This window comes from Strix aluco, chromosome 17 (assembly GCF_031877795.1).
Source record: "Strix aluco isolate bStrAlu1 chromosome 17, bStrAlu1.hap1, whole genome shotgun sequence".
Taxonomy (NCBI): Eukaryota; Metazoa; Chordata; class Aves; order Strigiformes; family Strigidae; genus Strix; species Strix aluco.
Window position 1 is genome coordinate 3840384 of NC_133947.1, and position 25514 is coordinate 3865897.

At 45.8% G+C, this 25514-nt stretch overlaps 1 protein-coding gene across 1 annotated transcript; it reads left to right on the forward strand.

Annotated features, from left to right (window-relative positions):
- Window positions 1–1221: 1221 nt before the first annotated feature.
- CABLES2 (Cdk5 and Abl enzyme substrate 2) lies at window positions 1222–25298 on the forward strand. Its single transcript, XM_074842910.1, has 10 exons — window positions 1222–1739; window positions 15426–15497; window positions 15672–15764; window positions 16501–16578; window positions 17954–18062; window positions 18676–18841; window positions 19587–19690; window positions 20092–20198; window positions 21498–21702; window positions 22172–25298. Exons 1-10 carry the CDS (start codon window positions 1222–1224, stop codon window positions 22310–22312), a joined length of 1593 nt encoding a protein of 530 aa, XP_074699011.1. The 3' UTR covers window positions 22313–25298.
- The last annotated feature ends 216 nt before the right edge of the window (window positions 25299–25514 follow it).

Sequence of the window (25514 nt, forward strand, 5' to 3'; positions counted from 1 at the left end):
AGGAACACAGAGGCCACCAGCACCCACACCCTGCTGTTCACAGCACCAGAGGCTTCCTCACGCCCAGCAAAGCTCCCAAACCTCCTCTGCCAGGCCCAGTGGCATGGACATCATTGGTGCACATCAATGTCCTCCGAGGACGGCAGAAAAGGCAGAGCTTTCTTTCTTGGCAAGCCGTCAGAGCATCATCCTGGGATGTGGCAGACATCAGTTTAACTGCCTAAGGGGTATGTTTATTCCGTGCAGTATAAACACACCAGTCCGGGAAGTGGCGTGCTGCGCAGAAATGCCTTGAGTCACTTTGTGGAGATAAATACTAAGTTTACGCTCTCCCAGATGCGGGTCTGCCTTGCCCATATACGGCCCACGATCAGCACTGCCTCGGCTTTGCTTCAGGGGCCAGGAGGCGTGGGAATTCACCCCTCCGCAGGGGTTTCGGGGGCTGCCGGTGAGTCTCAGCGCCGTGCACGGGTACACGCCACGCACGGGGATTCGCACAGGGATCCACGTCCTCGGGGCCAGGGAGTTGGGGTCCACCCCAGCTCCACAAACGAGGACGCCAGGTCCCAGGCTGCTGGGCTGGAGCAAGAGGAGCAACCGCCTTCATCTGCTTTTTGTAGGAACGGTCTGATGGGCGCAACCACCTGCTGATGGTTTTAGCTGATGTGTGGTCCCTGCCTGCAGGAAGGCCACGAGACCTTGGGAATGGGAGATCGGTGGAGTCATTGGGGTGTTGGGTGAGGAGATGAGGGGAGGAGAAGTTTTTAAAAAGTCATACAAAGGGACACGGCGGGTGTTTGCGTGGGCACATGGTGCGTGGTTGGGTGGGGACACGATGGGCTCGTGGCTGTGGTAGGGGAGTGCCTGAGGGAGGAAGGAGCTGCCTGCGTGACGGGGAGAGGGCCAGGGAGCGGGGTGCCGGGCCGCGGCCAGCCCGGCCGCCGGGGCAGCGCCTGCCCGCCCGGCGGGGGCACCACCGAGCCGCTTGGGCCCACGGAGCCGCTGCGCGCCGGCACTAGGACCCGGCAGAGCCCCGCCGGCCGGCGCGGGAAGGGCGGGGTCTACCCGTGATGAGCAGCCGAGCCAATGAGCGCGGGGGCCGCTGCCGGGTTCATTTACATTCCGGCGCGACGCACCCAATGAGCGTGCGAGCTACCGGCCGCCCCGCCCCTCCCCGCCGCCCCGCCCGCCCGGCCCAGGCGGTCGCGGCTCATTCGGAGAATGGCCGCGGCCACGGCGTGCGGCTCCCCGCCTCCCCGCCCGCCCCGCGAGCAGCCGCCGCCGCCGCGGAAGCGGGGCGATTCCCGGCGGCGACAGGCCGCGCTCTTCTTCCTCAACAACATCTCCCTGGACGGCCGCCCGCCCTGCCCGCCCGCCGAGAAACCGCCGCTGCCCGCCGGCCCGGGCGATGGGGAGGAGGCGGCGGCGGCGGCGGAGCCGGCCGGAGCCCCCCCCCCGCGCCTGCTGTCCCCGCTGCCCGCCTGCCAGCCGCCGCCCGCCCTGCTGCTGCCCGGCGTCCCCCCGCTCGCCGCCGCCGGAGCCAAGGGGGAGGCGGACCCTCCCCGCGGGGGCATCTTCCTGCCGCAGCTGCTGCTGGGCGGCCCGCTCTGCCCGCCGCCCCCGGCGCCTCCCGCCCTGCCGGGGATGCTGGCGGCCGCCAAACCGGGCGCCCCGGGGCTGCTGAGCCCCACGCAGAGCGCGGCGGGCGGCGGCTTCGCGCTGGAGGCGCAGCGGCAGAGGTGAGTGAGGGGACGGGGCACGCCGGGCCAGCCCGCACCCCCCAACACCACACCCCCCCCCACCCCTTCCCCGCCTCGGCGGGGCCGCCCTGACCCCGCGGGGCGTGGGAAGCGGCGGGACCCCCCGGGGCTCTGGGAAGAGCCGGACTTTCCCAGGGCCCTCGGCCGGCCGGCGGCTGCCGGGGGGGGGGAGCGGAGCATGGGAAACGGCCGCCCCCGGGGAGAGCGGCCGTGGGAGGCGGCGCCGGCCCCGCTGTCGCCTGGCCCCGGGACGGGAGCACCTGCCCCGGGGCAGCCCCGCCGGAGGGGTGCCGGGGGATTGGGGGGTGGTTCAGCCTCACAGGCAACCGGGGAGCGCTGGGGGTGCGGCTCGGCCCTGGGAGGGACGGCTGCTTCTGCGGGGGGTACCCCCGCTTGCGGGAGGGTCTGGTGAGGGGCATCCGCAGAGTTTCACCACTTGGAGTCTCTGGCTGCAGCCCTGCGGGATCCTGAACCCCACCTCCTGCTTTGCCCTAGCCCGGTTTTTGCATTTTTCTGTTTGCAGATGAAGCCGACAGAGTCATTGCTGGGTAGGACGCTTCCTCTGTGTAACGGCCACACTGCTGATGCAGTTGCCTTCTCCTAACCTCTGCTGCTTGTCTGTGCAGTAACTCTGGATATTAATAAATGCTTGTACGCTGGGAACTTTGAGTCAGCCTCAGGGGAGGATGTTCTGGCCTTCAGTGCAGGATTACCGTTGCATTTCCAAAGGACTTCTGTCAGCCTGAAAGTGTTGGTTTTCTAATCGACTGGAAGGCGGGCTCTGGCTCAGATCTTGGGGATGTGAGCTCTGAAGGAACTCTTTTCAGGCCGTTTCTTGCATAAACAGCTTTGTAAAGTGAGCTGGCCCTCTGAGCCTGCAGATAGGCAAAGCCGTATCAAAGGCTTTAAGTCTCCGTGGTTTTTATAGTGGCTTCCAGAGCTTTGTTAGCGAACTGAAATAGAGATGTTGTCTGTGCTTTAAAGCCAGGGAGCTTTGCTACTGCAGTTGATGGGTGTTCCTTTTCAGCGTACGTCTCACAGTGGAGGTGTCGTGTGTATCCCCAGGAAAAAGGCTACTTGGAGGTTTGAGTGAATTTAAAGAGAAGTAGCTGTCTGTCAGTCAGGTGTGGGGGCCCTCTTGTGCATTGTCCCTCCTGGGTTTTTTCCTTCTTGAACTGTCATTTACCACCCGTTGCTTCTCTTGCAATGGAAAAGACCTTTCTTTCCTTACTTCTTGGAGAAGTTGAAGCTGGGCCTGCTAGATGGATGCCCTGTATGCACAGATTGCACTGTTGTATACTGCTTGTTGAGCAGGAAAGCCTGAAGTGAGGGTGTTGCTGTGGCACAGCTCCTTCCTAGCGCTCCTGCTCCACAAAAGCCGGCGCACTGGGTGCTGTGTGATTCGTTTTATTGCCTTAATGCTGTAGGTAAAACTCTTGAGGGCAAGTTTTGCATCAAGAGCTTCACAAGCACAGTTACCTCTGTGGGTGTGACACTCGGTGTGCCTGTGCGTACTGACTTCTGGACTGATGGAGTTCGTGTAAATGATTCAGTCCTTCCCCTTCCCAAGCCAAGTCAATAGGATGCTAAGAAAATATTCATAGGATCTTCTCATTTGATGTCCTTCCTGCCTCTTTGCTTGGCATCTGACTTTAGATGTTATGTTCCACTATAGTAACTCTAATCAATCCACCTGAAAAGAATGATAAATCAGAAATAAAAGATAAAGAAGTATGAGGATGTAATCAAGGGAATGAAAGGGCTTCTGTCTGACAGAACAGACCGTGATTTTTCAGCTTGGAAGAAATGGCTGAAAGGGTATATTGTATTGCATTTATCATTTTGTACACTACTTACGAGGATGATTTGCAGTGAGAGTTCATGTATTTCTTGTCTTTAAAAGGAGTGGAGAACATCTGCTGAAACTATCAGGCAGAAGATCCACATCTTTACTTGGAGATACACCCATCTTCTGACAAAAGGACAGTTTTATGCTGCCTGTGGGGATGTGTTAGACCCACTGTATTTCCTCCCAGTCCTGCTGGGCACAGGAGCGGGTGAGATAGTCTGTCCCTCTGTAATTTCGGTTTCACCTGTGACTTGCAGGGTGTGGGACCTGGAGTACTATTTTTTTTTTTTGCTGGACGGTTCCATGTTTGCTGTGTGACAGACTTCCCTTCATCCCAGCAGAACAGCGGCGTCTCCTCCTGTCACAAATACACGGGTGATTCGGAGACTTTCTTTCCTGCAGGACGGTGATGGTTATGCTGCTTTCCCTTCTGTATGTGGCATGCTGTTTGCACAATAAGATTCAGAAATCACCGAACAATCACAGAATGGGTTTCCTTTTATTGGGACTTGGGAATCTGGGTATCGTTTTGCACGGTAATGTTGCTACTTAGATAGGTTAACTGTGTGTGTCGTGCAAATATACAGGCACATGAAATCATCAGAGGGAAGGGGGAGGTGGAATCTGTGCTGCGACTCTGGACATCTAATCTTTGGTGCCCACTTAAGGCAGCTGCTCTCCTCAGAGTCCTTTTTTAGTCACTGTCAAGAGCTGCTTTGAATTGCCCTTGGTGGAGCCTCCCTTAAATGCACCAGGAGCACGGGCTGAAGGGTCTCCAGATTTGCTCCATCTGTGATCGGTGCCGCTGCAGTCGTGTGCCGTGACGGGGATTTCATCGCGCTGGACCTTGCCTCGATCCACGGAGATCACTTTATCTAGAACTGGCCCTTTCGTTGGGCAGAGTTTTATTACAAAACTTGATCTCCTTTGACTTGATTGTGAAGTTGCAAGAAGCCAATGAGACCAGCCAGCGTAGCTCGGGGCAGGTTGTGACGGCACCTCTGCTAGAGTTGGTGGTTCTTTATTAGCAACAGGCAGGATCTTCGGTACGGCCCAAGGAATCGGTGATCTGCTCAGCTGATGTAACGTGGAGTTTCTCGGAGTTGCTCGGTAGCTGTCAGGTCCTTTAGGATGGAAACTTCAGCGGTGCATGCTCCCTGGGAGGCACCATTCAATCTGGATGGTTTCATTGCGCTGCTGGCTGAGCATTATAAACTTAATGACTTTAACCTTCTACTTTTGTTTTCCTAAGGCGTCTTCTGTTTACAGGATCTTAATTTACAATGCTGTGTTATACCAGCTTGCTTAATCTGAGTGCCATCCCTCCTCCCTTCTCCTTTTCCATCTTGCTCTGTTCTTTTGTTCTTTCAGAGAACAAGCCTCACAAAAAGCAGTGGAGGGAGGCAGCAAACAGCGAACAAATCGGCATTCACGGATTTTTAATGAATTTCTGCAGCTGGGTCTGAAACTGGCAGAGCTGTCTGGGGAAACACAGATAACAGAGGGCCCTGGAAATAGCCAGGTTATGAAAGCTTGAAGAATGGGAACAGCAGCCCTGAATGGCAATGCTTGTTGTGCTTCTGAGGTTTCAGTATAGTGCCACGTAAAGCAGCCAGTTCTGCCATATAATCTGCATTTTGCTGGGCCTGAGAATAAATACGGAGACTATTATTTGCAACTGATGCTTTAATGTCCTTGGTGTTCAGTGGTCAGGGAGCTGAACCGAATGTTCATGGTTGCTGATAAATCAGAAATGACTGAGCTAATTTAGGTCATTATAAGGGGGGGAGCTTAAACAGTAGTTGATAAAAGCAGAGTTGGTCCAAAGTGCTGCTGTTAAGTGTTAATTGGATGCTGGATTGCTGACATAGGTGTGATCAAATTAGTTCCTTGGGTGGAATGGCAGAAATGCTTGGTCAGGCTTCTATCCTTGTGATGGTTAATGTGTTGTTTTGTCCTACTGTCAGCTTAGCTGCTGTTTTCAAGACATACAAATATTTTTAAAGAAAACCCTATGCTAATCAGCAGATTTTGTTGAGATGGATGAAATATAACGTTTAAAAGTCTTAGTTTTAATTTCGAGCCTTATTTGGAATAACCTGAGCGCACATGGTGCTTTTCAGAAAGCAGCAAGATCTGTGGGAGCCAGTAAGCTTTGACCTTTCAAGCATGAACAGTAGATTGGGATGTGCTGCTCGGAGCTGAAAATGAACATATTCTAAACCTGAACTTTATTTAAACGTCAGCTGAAATGTTAGGGCTGTAGTCTCCTCCTTGGGAAGCACAGTTTGCTTCGACAGCTTTCTCTCATATTTGCAACTGCAGGTGAATTGCATGTGTCCAGTGTTAAATGCTTATAATTTATAGCTGCCTGTAGTATTCATTATCTGACATTCCCAGCCAAGTATATTAATCAGAAGTTGTATGCCTAGCAGGAAACTTGAAGATCAGAAAATCCACGTCCTTAAATCCTGCACTCCTCTGCGAATGGGTCTGGGTCAAACAATCCTAGACACTTTTAATGCCAAGGTTGTTTGACCTCTTCATTTAAAAGAGTCCAGAGGCTTTTAAAGTAACTTTGATCTCCAGGCAGAAGAAGTCTGTACAGAATTAACTGTACCTTGCCGTTGATTTCACCAGCTTTTCAAAGCAATTGTGCAGGAGCCCCAGCCACGGGTTTTGGGATGCTGCGGGAAAGGGGATGCTCTGGAAGCCCCATTTCTATCTTTGCTTTTCCCTGGCTGCCAGCTCGCAGTTCCTCTCTGCAGGAGGCGATGAAGGTGGTCGGAATGATGTTGTCTTGCTTCTTCAAGTCAAGAGTCATCAGCTGAGAGGGAAACTTCTATCAAATGAAATGTAAAAAGCTGAATAGCTTAACTTTGGGGAGGAATTGGTGGGACCCTTTTTTAGACCTCCAGTAAGCAAGTCCTGTAGGAGTGTTATGCCGGTGAGGAGGACGTGTTTAGGTTGTCGGGGCTCCTTGCCATAGCTTTGCTGAGCCCCAAAGTCCTTCTTGATAATTGCAGAAACGTGAACTGCCCAAACCTGCACCTGCTTTGCCGGTTGACCAGACAGTTGTCCCGCTTAGCTGTAGATGAAGCTTCTTCAGGGCTGTTGTGTGCTCTTGGCACCGTGACTGAACCAGTTCAGAAGTTAGCAGAGGTGGTGATTTTTTTTTTTTTTTTTTTTACAAGCTCCATGAACTGTGGAATGAGGCAGGGAGGGAGGGAAAGATCTTTGCTTTCAGTATAAAGAGTAGTTCTGAACTACAAAGGAGCTCCTCTGCTCTGGGTTTGGGTATGGTTTGTTTGGTTTAGAAGGAAAAAGAAAAGGTGGAGAGAGGGGAAGTGACTCTTGCAAAATTCTCTATTAAATTTTTTTTAATTTCCTGCAGTATGTGTTTTAGTTATATTAAATCTTGAAGATTTAATGTCAGCTGTCATGTGTTCCTCCTTTTTCCATCTGTCAAACAGTTAAAGCTGTGAGGCTGTCAGGCTGAGCAAGCCTGAAGATGCTTTTGAGCCTTCATTTGAAGATTGTTCTGAAGTCTTCTGGCTCTGTAGTTTGAGTTAAAAAATGCATAATTTGACGTGCACGCAAGCATAATGACATTTGGATTCTTTAATGAGCACGAGGTATAAAAAAAAAAAAAGCAGGTGACTGCAGATGGAGAGTGCTCGGCCAAAGCCACTCTGTCACGCTAGCTCTTCAAATGCAGAGCTTTAAACTCCTAACCTTTGGATTATAGCTGTGGTGTATATAATTTACTGTGAATTATTATAGTCTAACCTCTGAAAACAATGTTAAATGAAGAACCTTTAACAGGTCTCTTAAGTGCAAGAGAAGAAAGTGTTTCACGAGATAGCCCTCTAATTCATGAGATGTAGTGAGTCTTTTTAAAACTAAAAGCTTGCTGCCAGCTGGCCCTGCTGCCTGGGGCTGTGATCCCGCAGCCCTTCCCCTGACTGTGCAGCCACCTTCTCCAGGGAAGGCTCCTCTCAGGCCAGCTCTCGCTCAGCGTGGTGGTACCCCAGCTCAGCGTAGCCCGCAGAGCTGCCTCAGAGCTGGGTAGCCGTTTCGTTTGCTAGCCAGCCACAGCATGGGCTGAACTGATGCTGGTCAAAGCTGCTTGCTTGACAGCATGGACAGATTTGCACTTGCTCTGTTGTGGTTGTTGCAATTTAAGCATTTTGCCCTGGTGAGGCTACAGCCTTTTGATTGTGGGTTAGAGGGGATGACTGATGTTGCGGTGGGAAGAACCAAGTGCCCATAAAAACACTGGGAGACCTCTCTAAACTTTCTTTGACCGGGTTTCCTCCAGTCGCCTATTTTGTATTTTCTTCTCCTTCCCAGTTAAAAGCTTCTCTCTTTTTTTTTTCTTTTTTTTTTTTTTTTAGCTTGGGAGTATTATTGTGCTGAAGGCTTTTATTTTAACAAGGCACGTGATGAAATGACAGCATCATCTCTTGGGGAAGTGCATGAATATTTCTAGCATAATGCCCGCAGTGTTATCAAGGACACACTTTGACTTTATCTTGCCTGTTCTGGTCATTGGTTCAGTGCTTAGTGAGCAGAGCGCAAAGCATAGAGGGAACCAGGTTGGTGAGCGAGGAACACCTCCAGAAACAGGAATAAATTTGGAGAAATACAGTTACTGGTTGTGTCCTGGCACCAGCACATCCGGTCTGCTTTGTGAGAAGCAGCAGGGATTTTAGGAGTGGGCTTTAGAAGTGGGCTCTGAGCACGGCAAACCTTGCATCTGGTTTGGTGGTTCTGTTGCAACAGATGGCTTTCATAATACTTACTGGAAGGCATTATTTTATCCTTGGATTGTCTAAACATTCTTAGCACCAAAACAATGTGATTTATGAAACACAATGAATACAAAGCTCATTTCCTAGTAGCATTAGGTCTTAATCATATGTGGTTGTGAATCAGCAGTGAAGTAGCAGCCGCTGTGAAAAGTATCTAATTTCTTTCCTTGTTAGTATTTAAAACTCTCCAGGCTTACTGAGCTTCCCACTTACTCTGCCTCCACCTTCATTCAAATTATACTTCATTTCTGTTCTTTCTCGCCTGTCCTGTAGGCTGCATGACACATTTTTCCCCCTTGCGTGTGGCTTTACTGGTGTTTGAAGAGCGCAGGATTTTCTCCTGGCTGTTTGGGACCAGCAGGAAAGCCCTTGGTGACCCTTCAGTTTTGCAAACAAACCCTGAATGAGAACACAAAGGTAAAGGAATTGAGCCTCCTCCTTCATCCTGAGGTCTCACAGAAGGACCTGCTCTGAAGCATAAAAGTACTTTCCATGCTCATGTGGCTAATTTGATTTTACTCTTTAAAATTAACATTACTGGAGGAATAACTTAAACTAGCCCTGCTGTGAGATTTGTATTTATTCTCTGGCAGTCTGATACTTAAACAAATGTCAGAACAAGCTCCTTGGATGGTGGCCTGCAATCCAAACTGCGTGTTTGTGGTGCCATAAAACAGTGAGTAGCTGACTTTGTAAAGAAGGAGCACTTAGCTGTATGCTTACTATTGGTTTTGCAGGGTGTCTTCTCTGCCACTGCATTGAACATCAGAGCTGAAACCATCTATCCATGAAAATAGCTTGCTTGGTGCTGGGCACTTCATGGTGTAGATTCTTCGTTAAAGTCATTTGTTTCACCAAATATGTGGATTTGATGGTGATTCAGTATAAATGTCTCTGACTTCTTTTGGCTTTAATAACTGAGAACTCGTTGCTACTGGTGAGCTGTCCTCAATCTGCTTTTGAGCAGGAAGCTCAATGTAAGCACCAAGGGTGGTAGGGCACGGGGCACTGATGGGAGAATAGGGATGCTCACAGTCATACACTCTGAGATGCCAGCCTGAAAACAGTAAATGTCTCTGGGGCTGCATAAGTAATGGCAGTTGTGAAAAAGTAAGCTTAAAAACTGGAACTGGTTTTCTTAATCCCTTGATGCCAGTATTTTACCTAGTCAAACCAAAGCACAGTTCATGCCTGGTTGTTGACTCGCCCGTAAGGAAGGAAAATGATATAGCTTAATCTTTAAAATATGGCTTGGCAAAACAAATCTGACAGGTACGTCTTCCTATTGTAAACAGAATTTGGGATCTGGATTTCTTGTGCAAATTACCTTTGGCAGTTGTTACTAAGCTAGTGCTTCCAAAAACCAATAAATTATTTTTGTCCTTGTTATATTAGTAACTCGGTCCCTTGATGCCTGTGATTATACTGAGGCCTGTAAAGGACCTTACAAAGGGACATCCAGATTAAAATAAAACTCTTTCAAGTGAGAAATAGGAAACCAAATTTTATTAGCCCCTAATTTACTCAGTAATTAAAAATCCTTGACCTCCCCCATTCCACCCATCTATTAGCAGTCTGTATGGGTAAAGAGCAACAGAGGATAGGAGCCTTGCTGCTAATTTTAGCCCAGTGCCTGGGGGCTGTGTGCCTGCATGGGTGCATGCAGCGTGACATCCTTCCCCCAGCAGAAGGGCGATGGACGTGACTCCATCTGAAACAAATCCACCCTGCTGGTCCCTTTGGCTGGAAGAGGTCTCAAGTCATGTTACTGTCTGGCTTTTGCAGGCTCTTTGAATGCTCGTGTTGCAGGGCTTGGCGATGCTAGAAGTGGTGAAGGTAAGAAGTCACGGCGGAAGATGGGCTCCAGGTGCTGCATGGCTGCAAACAGCTGAATGCTGATGGAACGCTGGCTGTGTTGGCTCAGAGTGCAAACCTGTCTGTGTGAGAGAGAGGTGGGGTTTAATTGGGATGAGAGGAGAATCCTTGTAAGATTTTAGAAACTTCTGATTTAACCCTTCATGAAGGAGCGAGACCAGTCGGTCTGTTCAGCTGCTGGGGCAGAAATGCAGGAACCAGACGAGCAAAACAGAAAAGCTTCAAAATGGCCAAATGGCAGCTGCACACAGGGGCTTAAGTAAGATCACTGGCCACTGTAAGGCCCAATATTAGGGGTTAAAATGAGATTCATGAGGGCTGTTTGTTTCCAAGCTTGGAAGTGGAGCCTGGGGCCTCAGTGGGGGTGTGGGTGCCCAACGGGCTGCCCCACTGTCCCTTGGAGGACACAGTGGCCGAGAAGCAGGTGTGGAAGAGGCTTGCCTGTGCCTGAAGCCACGTCTGATAGCACAGGGTTAGTATCTGTTTTGCACTCCACTATAATATCTGCTAAAGAATGGTCAGCTTGGACACTTCCAACTATAGCAACATCCTGAAATGTTACCCTTGTCTTCTTGGGTGTCTGCAGGTAGCCCAGCGTGTGGGTGGGAAGGGGGAAAATACTCTTGGCAAGCCATCAGAAAGGTCACTGTCCTTCAATCTGGAGCTGTGACTTAACCAGCTTTTTCCTTTCAATTCCTAAGACAGGACATGTAAGGATTACCAGTGCTATACATAGATTGCTATTAGCTGTGTCCTGTTCTGCTGGAACACTTAAGAGCTGTGTCAGCATCAGGGCAGGGGCTCCTGCATGCTGCTTGTCTGTTGTTTGCCCTCTGCAGAGAGTTTCTCTGCCATCACTCGGTGGGGCAGTGGCAGGACTGGAAGAGGACAACTCTGAAGCTGGAAGCACTCTGAAGTTGGGTTTCCTCAGTGGGAAATCCATCAGAAAGGATAAATGTGTGGGGCTGGCTACTGCTTCCCAGGATGGGAGTGAAGATGCAACTCAACTTAATTTGGGGTTTTATCTGAACACAGGAGGTTTTGTGGGTTTTTTTTCCAAGTGCATGTTTAGCTCATCAGGGATTTGGCAGCAGTGCTGGATTGTGTGTGTCCGTGTGTGCACATGGAGATAAGCTAAGGCGTAATCCAGAATTCCTCTGCTTGTTAGCCCCTTATCTCTGAGCATGTGCTGCGCATGTTTTCTCGCTTGGTGGGTCCCCTCGGAAGTGCTGGCTGTGTAAACACAGTTGCTGGTTTTAATGTTGAAGTTCTGGGAGGGTCCTGCTCTATTGGCTCCTGAAATAGCGGGGGGAAGCACCCAAAAGTGAGCTCCTGATCAAGGATGTACAAACAGGCAAACTCTGTAGCTTGTCGAGGAAATAGCTGGTGTTGGTGAACAGAGTTTGAACTTTCTTTAGGGTACTGTTGAAATTACAGCATGCTCCACAAAGTCATTAACATTTTAATATTGGATACTTCGATTTCTAATTGTCAGGTAGCACGTCAGTAAGGGTGTGTGTAAGGTAACTTACAGTGTATATATTTAATATTCTGGTTTAGTATTTGGGTTGCATTTGGCAACAAATGCTCTGTGTAAACTACTTAAAATCCTTTGAATTCCAGTGGATCAGAGCACAACCAAGAAGTGTTATCCCAGGTGAAGCTGCCTAGCACAGGATACATGACTCGATGTTTTTTTCATCGAAACTAGCAGCTGCTGAAGTGGTCTTGTGCTGCCTCTTGTTAAAGTGTGGATTGGCTGCATGAGAAGAGCACTCTAAAATGTGTATATGTAAGTGCAGACTTCTCAAAGTATTAAATTTTGCAGCATACTCCAAGTACTGCACTACCTAATAAAGAAGCTCTGCACATTAGTGGTACTGAGGAATCTCTTGGACTGCAGCGAGGGAGCTGTGTTGCTGTAAAACATTGGCTGGAGCATAGAGACTGGGTTGGGTACTCTGACTGGATTAGTGAGACTCTTCATGTACACCTTGTTTTGAGATTTCAGGGACAGTGTCTTGCTTAGCACCTGGGATTCCTCCAAGGTGACAGCTTCGCTTGAGGACAGAAAATATTTACAAGCATAGCTAAAAATGAAGTTTCCTGTTGGCAGAGTGGGGATGAGTCATTGTGGTTTTGAGTCAAGGGGCAGGATCTTCCCTTCACTGCAGCAGGTTTTTTGTTCCAGATATGCTCTTACAGAGCAGGTTCAGGTGTTTGTCACTCTTGTCCCTGTTACTGAGGAAACGAGGCGGTGTTCAGAAGGTGTAACACTTCGGATGAGTCTCCACCATGGTGGTGAGCACACCCTCATTGACCCTGAGGGCGGTTGCCCCTACAGCACTGTGGAGTTACTAGTGAGGGTCTAGCCCAGGCTCTTCCAGTCCATCCAGTTACTTACACCAGCATCCTTTTACAGAAGGACATGGGTTTTTTTGTACCAGTGCCTGTTGTCATTGGTGTTAGCTGTGTTTCCCCTTTGCTCACCACGCATGGCGTCTGCATCCAGCCCTGTTTCCCTCAGGAGGGGAGGAAGAGTGTGGATGTTACCAACTGCATTCATGCCAGGAGGTTTGAGATTGGCCTCCACGTTTCATGAAGGGTTTTTTATGGCAGGTTAGGTGTCAAAGTAGACTGGAGAACCATGTCGACATGAAAGCGTTAAACTTGCCTGTGCAGTTCTTGCTGAAAAGCAAAAAAATAATAATTTTAAAACTGCAGTGCTGATGAAGGGCATTGAAGCTGTGCAAGGAATGTTCTTCAGTAGCACCCTTTAATAACTGTGGACGTGTAGGAGGCAGTCTCTAGCAATGCTGAAGGTGTTAGTCCTGTGGGAGGATTTACCTCCCTTGTGTTTACAGAAGGGGACACTAATTTTTCATCCTCCTACCTGAGTTGTGAACAGCACTGCTGAGAATCTGAAGACAAGTTCCTTCTAGGGAAAAAATAAAGTCTTATACAGAATGTAAGGTAATACAAATTCACAGAGAAAAGGCACTAATTATATTTTGTTAAGGAGATTGTAAGCAGACTTGGGGAAGAAGAAAAATATTCATTAGTTTGGCATTCATTCTCTCTGTACTTGAGAATACAGAGAAAACGGTGAATTGTTTCTCATGAACTTGTAGTGAGGAACAAACCTGGTTTCAGGAATACTCAGATTGAGGTGTTATTTTGCAAAACCTCTAGGTAATCGTTGGTATGTACAACTACAGGAGTAACTTCAGAGACCTTATTGCAGAGGCTTGCCTGCAGATCAGCAGTTTTAAGTAACATTTATGTCAGTGTATAAGGAAGAATACCAGAACACCATCTGTTCTGAAGTGCCGGCTTTTGTGTTCCCAGTGTAGCTTGAAGCAAGAGGGGTAAGTGCTCCTGTTGCTGGTAATCTGCTTGTTGTGGAGATCTGTAATGTTACAGCAAGTCCCGTGCATCAGTGATGCTGCCTGTAACGGCGATGTGCCATGGAGAGGGAAACTGCCACGTCTTGCTGGCACAATTTTTGGCAGGCAGCTCTGGCAATAGCTCCAAGTGGCTCAGAAGAGAAGAAATATCTTGCAAGAAGAGGGGAAAAAGAGGTGAAAGCACCTGTTTTTTCACTCAGGCAATTTGCGTTTCTAGATACCATGCTTAGAAAAAGCAGACACTTTGTTCATGTCCCGAATTCTGGTGTATCTCTTCTGTAGCAACAAAATAGTGTAGTTTGGTTTCTTACCCAGCTCAGGCTGGAGAGGAGGAAAGGCAAAGTCACTAGGATTAGCAGATTGTCCAAATGTTTCAAAACCTTGAAGTGCTGGACTTCAGGACCAGACTTAATCCTCAGTAGCTCTTTTTGATCTTTAACTTGAATGAACTGAAGCTAAAAATGGCTTTGCTGTGTAAAAACTTCCATAGCCGTTAACAATAAATCCCATTTTTCTCGACCTCTCCCCCCCACACACACCCTCCCCTTGCACCCACCCAAGGTGCCATGTTTTTGTGTTGGTGTTGGATGTTAACTTCCAGTCATGAGAGCCTGGCCTGGGTCTGAGTGGTTTGGCTGCTCATGGATGCCAGAACTCTGATGCAACTTAAAGTTTGAACTTTTTCCAAAAGTAAATCTTGTCAAACAAGACACCTGCAACTTCTGTCTCATATGCTGCTTCTGCATTAACTTCCGTGGCAGTATTGTCCATTAGTTGAGTTACTGTGTCACTTTGGAAGAAAACCTTGGACTTGAATGCATGTGGCTTGTGCTAAAAATGCAGCACAATGGACGTTTAAACAAAAGCAGAAAATATGGAATCTGGTAGCTGTAGTGTCAGCATTTTGCTGGTGGCAGTTGAATCTGAGTGCATTGTTCCTATGGAAATTGCAGTCATAGTTTCACAATTCATTTGTAATTCTCTACCAACAAAGAATGACTTGGCTTTGACAATAGTAATGTTTCTTTCTTTGCCAAAGTCTAGTTTTTTGCTTAAATGTAATATGCTATTACTGTTACACTAACTCACATGATTCCTACTATTATTCTTCTTACATCTTCCATTCTGGGATTTCAGATGGGTACTGAATACTCTTTGCTTCCTCTAATAACCCTCTCTATTGTTTTCCGGAGAGATCTGTCAATTTTATTGAGCCACTGCCATAGACTCTCGGTCTGCCGACTCCTGCAGCTGGAGACAACTGTCTTCTGAATCAAGAATACACACAGATGTTTGGTCATCATACAGATATATCTGTATTATCCATAGATTGATATAAAATGACTTATTCCCTTGCCTTGATGGGGGGAGGGCTTTTTGTGGTCTTTCTTGTAAGGTTTTAAATTAGTATTTGGAAGCTTTTTAAGGTGTTTAACTTATAGGTAGGTGTTCTTATTTGTTGAAGGTAGTGAATGCTTTTGTTAATGAAGTTAGTGTAAATATGTACTTCAAGGGTCCTGGCGGGGGAGACAAGTTCTTGGCCTTTTTAGGAATTTGAAACTCTTAGTTAAGTGCTCTTCCAACAAAACCAAAAAATAAAAATAAAAAAATCCCCAAATCCTGCCATTTGTCCTAAGAGCTCATAGATCTGTTGCAGTTCATAAACTCAGAGGCCATGAACTAATATTGTTCACTCTTCGTGGTGTTGTACATTTTGCAGAAGGCGTTTTATCTCCCAGCGCTGCTCTCTAGACTTTTTAGAAGACATAGTGGAATATGCCAGTGTACGAAGGTACTTTTTTCAAAAGCAGCATTAATCTCAACTCGTTGCATGCAGTCCTCTCCTCCCTCTACCCTCTTCCACGCCAATATCTGAGGTCCTGCATGCTAGTGCTGCCATCTGATCATACAACTGGCATGACTTTTTTCAGAGCACTTAACAGGTGTTGGTTTTTTATAATTGCAGAACCAAGCATATATCTGGGTCTCCAAGACACAAAAGTTTGAAGAAGATGCACTTCATCAAGAACATGAGGCAGTATGACACCAAGAACAGCAGGTAAGTTCTTGGAGAGGAAGGTGCCTCCTGTACTCGGGTGAAGTAGGGTGTGCTCAGGAGACTCTAGTTCAATGCAGTTAGGCATTTCATACCGGTGGGAATAAGGGGATGTCCTTGGGGTCTTGTTAGTTTTATACGTACTTCTATCGAAGGCAGTAAGTGATCATATCTGCTGCATCTGCAGCAATTTTCTGGTGGTTCTGCCATCCTGCTTTGAGGAGGTTAAATCATTCTCTTCTAACACCCTCCTTAACTCTAGTGCACAGAGAGGTCAGAGCTGAGGAGGATTTAAGAAGAATGGCTTGATTTAGCCAAATTCCTGGCTCATAGTTGCTGGGCAGAAGAGAAAGGGGAGGCTGCGTTCATATTTATTATTAATAGAGGTGTGAGTCTTCATCTAAATGTCAAAAGATGTAGATAATATTTTACAAGGGGTATGTAAAAATTACATGAATATAGATACATCTTTAAAGAGTAGGATCTCCTTTGAGGACCTCCCAAGGTGATGGCAGTTACTGAATGTCGGGCTTTGATACAGAGCTTGACTCTAAGGATCTGCAGTGTCAGAATGAAACCTCGGCTTTTGTGCTGCTTTCTGAAAACATAAAACCCATCGCGGTATCTATGTGCCTTGCGGAGCAATATAAGAAGAGTCTTGTGTTCACGTTCCATAAAAAGCTGCTTTGTAACTTCTGAATCTTAATTCATATCCTGATCTTTTCCCATCTGCTTACAGGATAGTGTTAATCTGTGCTAAACGAACACTGTGTGTGGCTTTTTCTATCCTACCTTACGGGGAGAGTTTAAGGATCAGGTGAGTCATCTTTAACTGCTTTGTGAAATGTCTGGTCTATTGTTTGCAAAAGATCTTTTTAAGTGAGTATGCTTGGTGTAGGTCTCCTGTTTTGCAGCAGGTGAACTTATTTAACTTTTAACTTTACATTTACATGTAAGGACAAGACCTTGCTGTCAGAGCAGTAAAATCAGACATTGCCACAGTGTCAAAGTGTTCATTCACACTCCAAGAGAAAAATAGTGGAAAAAGTAGACTTTTCTTCAGGTGTCTATTCACATTTTAAAGCCCTCCAGTCCTGTGAAATCCCTGAAGCCAACTTTGAACAGATGATATTTGTTGCTGTGTAGGATTTCCTGTACTCTTAAAGTGGTCAGAAACCAACTGTCTGTAGTGCAACAAAAAATAGTGCCAACAAAAAGCATACAGAGCATCAGGGAAGGGTGCTGCTGTTTGGACTGATTGAAACTGCTTTTAGTGTTTGTACTACATTTTTGTGTAGAACTGTCAATATGATCACTTATGAGAAACAAAACCTGCTAACTGGATTTCCCTGCAGCTTTGCTTAGTCTCTTGTGAAGTCTCAGTTGATTCTGTGGAGGTCTGTGATCTACAAGGATACCATAGAAAATACTAATTTTATTCTAATCCACTTTTGGCAAAACAATTGTGTTGTCACTTCTGTCCTGTACATAATTTATGGGTGAAGGAAACGGATGTTTAGTGGTGGGAATTGTATTGTATGCAAATGCACTTGCCATAAAAATAGTTGATGGGAAAATATTCTCTCGCTTAATAGAAAAGCAGCAAGGTCACTGGAGCTATTTTAGAGCAGTTCTGAGCTGTCGTTCTGCTTGTATGCTGGCAAGGCAGTTCTTCAACTGAAAGCTGCTTTTTCACATTGGAATGTAGGTGACAAAGCTACATGCTGCCATCGCTGAAGCAGAGTTCTGCCAGCAGCCTTAATTCTTAATCTGAGCTTGTGTGCACAGTGGTTGGAAAATTGCACTTGAAAGGCAAGTTTCTAATCCTGGAAAACTAGTAATATAAATCATGTTTGCTGTTAAGTGTTTGAGCACTCGTGTGTTTACGAGTGGTATGGTCTTATGCAGAAAGACCGTATTAAAAAAGTTGATATTTGCCAGGTATATTGTTACAGATTTGAGTTAAAATTATATGAAATCTGATTCTTCAGTTAATGAACATCTGTGTTTTGAAAAGAGTACTTAAAAATTAATGCTTTCTTGGAGATGGGATTGAGGGATTGCACTGTTCTCACATAGAACCCTGACCTGGTGGTGTTGGCTGCAGCTGGTGGATGGCCCTGGTGTTTAGCATAGAGGAAGCTGGGCTTATGCTGCATTTTCTAATAGTGCATTTTCTTATCTGCATTTAGTGATCTAAAAATGGAAGGACAGAAGCAACGACATCCTTCTGGGGGAGTTTCAGTCTCTACTGAGATGGTGCTTGGACTGGAAGGAGTAGAGCTGGGTGCTGATGGCAAGGTAAGGATTTTTTTCTTTTTTTTTTTTTAACAGAAGCAGGGGACAGCAGGTGGGTAAGATGGCTGCTTTCACCCCAGGACCATTTCATGCTGGGGCAAATCACTTAATTTATGCAGTGCTTTGCCATCCATAAAGTGAAAGATGTAACTTTTCAGAGTAGTGGAAGTTTGTTTTGATCCTAAAAGTTTGAAATGTTGGGCTTGTGGTAAAGCTTCTTCTGAGGAGGCTGTTGAAGGCTGTGATCACTTCTGCCTGTTTCTGGAAAACTGGTTTGATTTTGGTACTTCAGGCAACATGTGAGTGATGTTTTGATAGAAATATAGGCAAAATTTATACCTCTTTAGTTAAATTTATATACTGCCAGAATTTTACTGATGTGATTCTCCCCTTTGCCACCCCACTAAATCTTCCACAACACTTCCATACTGAAGCTGTGGAAGTAAGGCATTCCTCATCCAACTTTTCCCTTTCCTCCTGTCCCACAGTTTCAAGGTCCCCACTCCCAAACACAAACTCCAGGGGACTCAGAGTTGGAAAATCCTGCAAACAGGCTTTTCAGTAAATTTTCCCCTATAACTACTACAACTCTCTTTTTTTTTTTTTTTTTTTTAAGGTTGTGTCCTATGCAAAATTCTTGTATCCGACCAATGCCCTAGTTGTTCGCAAAGCTGACAGCCATAGTGCTGTTCCCTCATGCCGAGCTGGTGCTTCACGGAGTCTTCCTGGATCAAGATATAAACCTGTGACAGCAAAAACGATACCAGCAGCAACAGACATTGGTAAGGACAGCCGCCAGCTCTGTCATCACTTGTGCACACAGCAGAAAAGCATAAAAGGAATATACTGGCCTGAAACAATTGCAAGTGGTAAAGTGCATTATTGGGAAGGATGTGCTGCAGCTGGAAGGAAACTGTTTTTATCACAGCCTAGTAAAAAGAAGGCTTGTTCATGAAGTATAAATGATGAGCCTTAGGACTGAGACTTGCACATGTTCCTTAGATCCTCCATATACCTGGCCTAGTTCTGTTTATGCAATTGAAGCTTTTCCTTGGAAATGTGAAATTTTATATTACTCAACAAGAACATCTGGTGTACATGGAGACAGGTGGTCCTCCTTGCGGTCTAGCCCAGTAACAAGGCAGAAGCCAGCGTTTGTGATAAGAATCCCTTCTCTTGTGTAAAAGAGCAAGCCTGACAACTCTGCTGTCTGTTATAGGCAAAAGAATTCAGTCTTGTGCAGTTGTATTCTGCGCATATTTGTAGGAGACAAACTTAGTTTGTGCTGAGGCTAAAATGGTGCATCAGGCACAGGCTGGAGAAAGAGCTTGTGTGGGTTTTTAATAATTCTTATACCTGACTGGTGCATTTCTGACATGCAAACATGTGGCTGCAGCTGCAGTTTGCCTGTACTATGGGATCTGCAGACACTCTTAATGTTTGCTGTTTGAAAACTTTTTTAAAGAGGAAACAGGGAGTTTAAAGCTCTGTATCCTGTGACCCAATGTGCTTTCCTCGTTCCCTCAGGAAGCGAAGCTGGGGAAGCCGCGGAGTATGATCCAAATCTTCTGGATGATCCTCAGTGGCCCTGTGGAAAACATAAACGTGTTCTCATCTTTGCCTCTTACATGGTGAGTGACATGACGCTGAACAGAGGAGTGAGTGCCTGGAATATCCTCCTATAAAGAACTTTCTCAAGGAAGAAAGCTTCCTCTAGGAAGAAGTTGAGACTTTTTCAGAATTGATTAGGAAAAATACAAATAGTTGGGTTTGTATATGCAGCTTGTTGAGGACGAACCTCACACATATTTCCATGTTGTCATTTGCTTCTTGTAACCATTTGCTTACTAGTTTTTTTAAAATTTGTCTCTAGCTGAGGTTCGACTTGGTCTATTACTTAGGATGTTACAGAGATGTTAAATTGTGAATAATAAAACTCAGGTTTGCCTTTGCATTAGTGTCTTTGGAAGACTTGTCTGGCTGTCAGTACTGCTCACAAGAGAAATTATAAGTTTTGCATCTTGTGTTTCAGACTACAGTCATAGAATATGTGAAACCCTCGGACCTTAAAAAGGATATGAATGAAACCTTTAGAGAGAAGTTTCCTCATATCAAGTTGACACTGAGCAAAATTAGGAGGTAAGAAACAAGCATTGAATAGTGAGAATGTCTTCTACGCTGTGCAAGGCTGCTTTTATCTTCCACTATACAGAGATAATGCTAGATCTATCAATAGTATATATGATTAAACACTAATCTCTTGTTGCCAGTTGAGCTGACTGTAGGATGACAGCCCTGTACAGGAATGTTTAGGATGCTGAGAAAGGGTAACAGTTGGTTTTCATAGTTCCACCTAAAAGGGTTTTGTTTCACCATCTGTGCTGTACTAACACTAATGGCCAATTAACGGCGAAGCAGCATTAGCCTTGAAACAAATACTTGTAACCTGATTGTTTGGCTGTAGCACAGTCCCACTCTAACTGGATTGTCTTTCTGGACCCTCTGGCTATTTTCACCCCTTAATTACCAGACTCTAACTAAAGATTCTAGGATAAAGAGCAGCGTTAGGTCTGGGGAGTCTTGGTAAAGAAAAGTGTTTTGTGAAGGCAGGACTAAACCACACAGAATTGCTCATCTTCCAGAAAATGCATCTGGCTCATCAGCGAGATGCACTGTTGCGCCTTCAGAGAGCTGTAATCTTGCTGGTATACGTGGCAGTTAATGCAATCAGGGCATTTTGAAATAGCCAGCTTAAACACGATTCTGCTGAATCACCAGGGCTATGTGTAACTCGGCTCCAAGGGGAAGGCTTGCTCAGGCAGAGCCTGTGTTCTGCAGTGTCCTGCATGCTCCTCTTTAGCTGTTTTCAGTAGTGTGTTTGTGCAGAGATCTTGCAGGGGTAGCGTGGATGGCAGCTGTGAGAGGTAGCATCCACCATAAAGTCTGCCTTAATGCTGAAGTGAAGGGCTAGCTGTTGTGGGACATGTGTAAACCAGTCTGCCTTCTCCCTCAGACCTGATTCTTTCTCCAGGTGTGTAGTCGACAGGTCTGTAAGCAGCAGCTGCTGTGATCTGCAGGGCTTTGATGTGGTTTTCTGTAGGTCAGGGTGGTTCAGTCTTACAATATGAATCATGAACCAGTTTGGGAGCCCAGAGGGAATCATACAGCAATATCCTGTATGACAGTGAGGCAGCTAAGACCCTGATGTTTATGGGCAGATGAGGAACTGCTCTTCCACAGTTGTCAGCCAGGTTAAATCAGTTTGTGCATCAGCTCCAACTTGCTGCCAGCTGGACTTCTCCAGTCTAGGATAATACTTGTCATGGGTTTCCAAATATGAGTCTTGCCCATATGTCTTCTGAGCTCGTGCTGCAATGTTTGTAGACCATGTCATAAAAGCTGTCGTGTTTGAGAGGGTGTCTTTTTTCCTCTTCCCAGTTTAAAGAGAGAGATGCGGAACCTGAGTGAAGAGTGCAATCTGGAGCCGGTTACTGTCTCCATGGCTTATGTTTACTTTGAGAAGCTCGTCCTCCAAGGCAAACTCAACAAACAGAACCGCAAACTGTGTGCTGGTGCTTGCGTTCTGCTTGCAGCCAAGATCAGCAGTGATCTCAGGAAACATGAAGTTAAACACCTTATAGACGTAAGTACTGAGGCTTGTTTCAGGTGTTGTCAAAGTGTTCTCTCTAGCTCATAGAATAAGACAACGATTAAAGCCAAGACTTTCAGCAGTGCATGCTTGCATTTAAGACCAGCTCTTTCAGTCAGTTTTATGTCTCATTAGGGCTCTTCCTTGATTTTTTTTTTTTCTTAATTCCCTTAAACTACCTGACTGGTGCAGTCTAATGCCCTACTGATCCTACAGTGAGGTTACTATTGCCCCTACTGTTTCTCAGGCAAACACATGTAACTGTTGTGTGGGTGTCACAGCTGAGCTGATAAGGTGGTTTACTTGTCTGATCCCTGGCAACACTTTCAATTCTGTAGGTACAGCTCTGGCCGTGCATCACTGACTCCTGTTTTATGCTGACTTAATCTAACAGTGCATTGGTATTCTGTGGATTAACTGATTTTTTTTTCTTCCCACCCTTTTTTTTGTATTACTATCATAGAAACTAGAAGAGAGATTCAGATTCAACAGAAGAGATCTCATCGGTTTTGAATTCACCGTCCTTGTAGCTTTGGAACTGGCTCTCTATCTTCCTGAAAACCAAGTTTTACCTCATTACAGACGGCTCACGCAACAGTCTTAACCAAAGCTGCGCTCCAGCTGACAGCCAGTGGCGCTGGGGATCGCATCACTGACTGCTGCTGGTGACGTTGCCACTGGCCTTTGTGTGCCGCTGTGTGCATCCTGCCCTGGCTACAGCTAGTTGTGAAGTCTGCAGTGTGTTATTAAACTGTCAAGGTGTGCATTATGGACACGTATGCCAAGTCTGGGGGATGGTACGAGAAGAGTTATTGAACTTTATTTTCTTTTGGACATTTAAAGCACAAATATTCACCAGTCAGCTGTCATGGCTGCTTTTATTATTCCTTATTTATCTTTTTGGTTTTACTAAAACTGTTCTTCCCTATGAAGAATACTATGGTATTGTTTCTTTTTTATTTTAAGCCTTTATTGTATTCCTTAGACTAAAGGAAGCATCCCTTCCATTCCAGTGCACCATAAAGTTCAGACGTTTCTAAGAATCTTCTTACATTTTTACATTAATGAAATGCATACTTTATTTTTTTAAAGATGTGCCTAAAACTGGTCTGGTACCAGTGCTTTTTAAGTTAGTTATGTTATTTAGTGGGGAACCCTGAATTTGTATAGCCATTTATTCTTTACCTGCATTGGCCTTGCATATAAGGAAAAACAATTCCAGTATATCTGCACTAACGATACACAGGGCATCTATTCTCTACTATACTATAGATCTATAAGTAGCAAGATTGAAATTACTCCGTTCCAATTTAGTTAACTATTAATACCTTAAAAATATACATTTTATTTAAAAAGGAACGATTGTTTGAAAATCTGTCATGAAGTATCACATGTTGAACAAGGTAGCTGCAGCAAAGCGATTGCCATCCTAATTCACTCTTCAGTGGAAGGTGAGCGCTTGACTAGGAGCATTTTGCTGTCAAATGTATCATTATGATTTTTTGGATAAAGTTTCAGTGTTCCGTAGTCTGAAATAAGCACCTTTTTAGTACGACTGTATTATATATGGTCTTATGTGCTCTGAGCAAATACTTGTCAGTAGAGCTACTGCTGCCAAACTAAGCCAATGAAACAAAGCATGCTCAATATTTAAAATGCTACTTTTTTACTCTGTTCTTCCAAGCATTGCATCACTGTGACGGTCCTCATAAAACTGGCATTTGTTGCACATCTGAACAGCCACATAACGGCTGGTGCCCAGCGGCGCTCTAATGCTTATGCAGAGGTTAAGGAACTTCTTACCATTGGCTATTCTTTCTCTTTTTTTTTAAATATCCGGGTTGGGAATGAACTTTTGATTATATGTGGAACCTTCTGTGATATCGGCTCTTGCGTTTATTTTCTGAAGCAATATTATGATGCAAGTAACTGTGTCCATTTGCAAGGAACAAAACTGATGCTTGGCTATTACAACTGAGAAATTCATAATTTAAGTTTGACTCCTAAATGAAATACTAGACCTTGTACTGAGGTGAGGGACCTGCTACCTAATATGTAAAGTAATGTAAATTCCTGTTCCTTGTATTAAATGTTGGTTGTAGCCAAAAACAAAGCTGAATCTTTGCTCTTCAGCTGTGTTTTGTCTGAAGCTAATTTGGCTTCATTAGAATTGCAGCAGACTTTACTGGAGCCCCTTCCTCTTTAAGTAGGGCTGAAAATGTATTTTTCATATGTAATACTTACAGTGACTATCAAATCTTTTGTAACTGTGTTCAGCTGTATGTAGCTTCAAGTTATTTGTGTAAAATTTAATATGCTTGTGATTTCTCTCTAACACAGAAGACTTTGCAGTCTCTAAGTGAGACGGTAGCTACTATGTTAGACAGTAAGCTTGCCAGTTATCTTTCAAGAGGTTTAAAAAATTGCCTACTAGTTAAAACTTTCTACTGAATATAACTGTGCTTGCATGCAGGAAATAGTGGTGTACTAAACACCTAGCATATAATGAGCCTTCAAATTAGCAAACAGTGGTGAAGATGGCTGAAGTGGTCCACCAATTCCTAAAGTCATTAGGGGAGGGGACAGAGGTAGAACTGAGCAAAGGAATTTCTTGCACGCTATCTCCAGAACTAGTAAAACACTTTGGTTAGTATGAGTGAAATCAGAAAATGTCTTTCTCTGGGAACTTCTTTGTTTAGTATATAAAGAGTTTTCTGTAACAGAATTAACTTTCTCACCATCAAAGGAAAAAAAAAAGCACTTTGGTTTGCAACACTTTGCAGTCTATTCAGTGGAAGTTTGTCTAGTTGCAGTGGGCGTTTGGGGCTGTAGTTACACTCCCAGAATTTACGGTTTCATGTCATAAACGGGCAAGCTTTTCTCTTTCAGAAGAACAAATTAGGATGAGGAGCATTAAATTAGAGAATGCTGACCGTTGTCTGAAGGTTACTCTAAACATTGGCATGGGCACACGCAGTGTTCTTGAGCTCAAAAGCTGTTTTGGAGCACAGGCCAAAGACTCCGCGGTGGAGCAAACGCTGTGCCAGTGTCTTGTGGAGTGTGGGGTTGGGGCTGATGCTGTTGGATAATTTTGTTGTGGTATCTGTGCAGAAACAGTCCTTCTGCAGAGATACAGTAACTTGTGTGTGTATATGTGTTGATTTTTCAGTTTCTAGTGTGGCTTGCAGTCCTGTGTGGGAATACTTATCTTTTCACCTAAAAGCTGCCACCATGTGGCAAAGGACTATTACTACGTCATCCATTGATAAACTGAAAGTGGGACCCAGGATAATAAATGCCGGCTTTACATTTTCACAGCCCAACTCCTCTTGCTTTGACGAGAAGAGCTGGTTTATGCCGAGGGGTGGTCTAGCGCTGTGTACCGTGTAAAGATGCTGCTGGGTGGACTCAGCACGGAGAACTCTTTTCATAAGAGGCTGTACATTTTTATGTAAACAATACTGTCTTACTCCATTATTTAAGTCTGAGTTGTAGCCTGTTCCATTTCTCCCCCCTCTCCCCCCATATCAACTTGTGAAATTAAGATGCTGTGAAATAAAAACTGTTTTGGTACACGTTTTGTAACCAAACGTCTTGTTTCGGAGTGGTCTTTCGCTCTCCGTGAGGGTCGCTCCGGGGGTGGTCGGTTCCCCTCAGGTTCATGGCGCCATGACCCTCCCTCAGCCAAGGGCGGCCCGCGGGGGGGCGGGGACGGCACCCGCCGTGTGACCCACTCCCCCCCCCCCCCCCCCCCCCAGCCGGCGGGACGGGGGTCGAGGGGTGGCGGGGCTGGTGCCCTTCTCCCG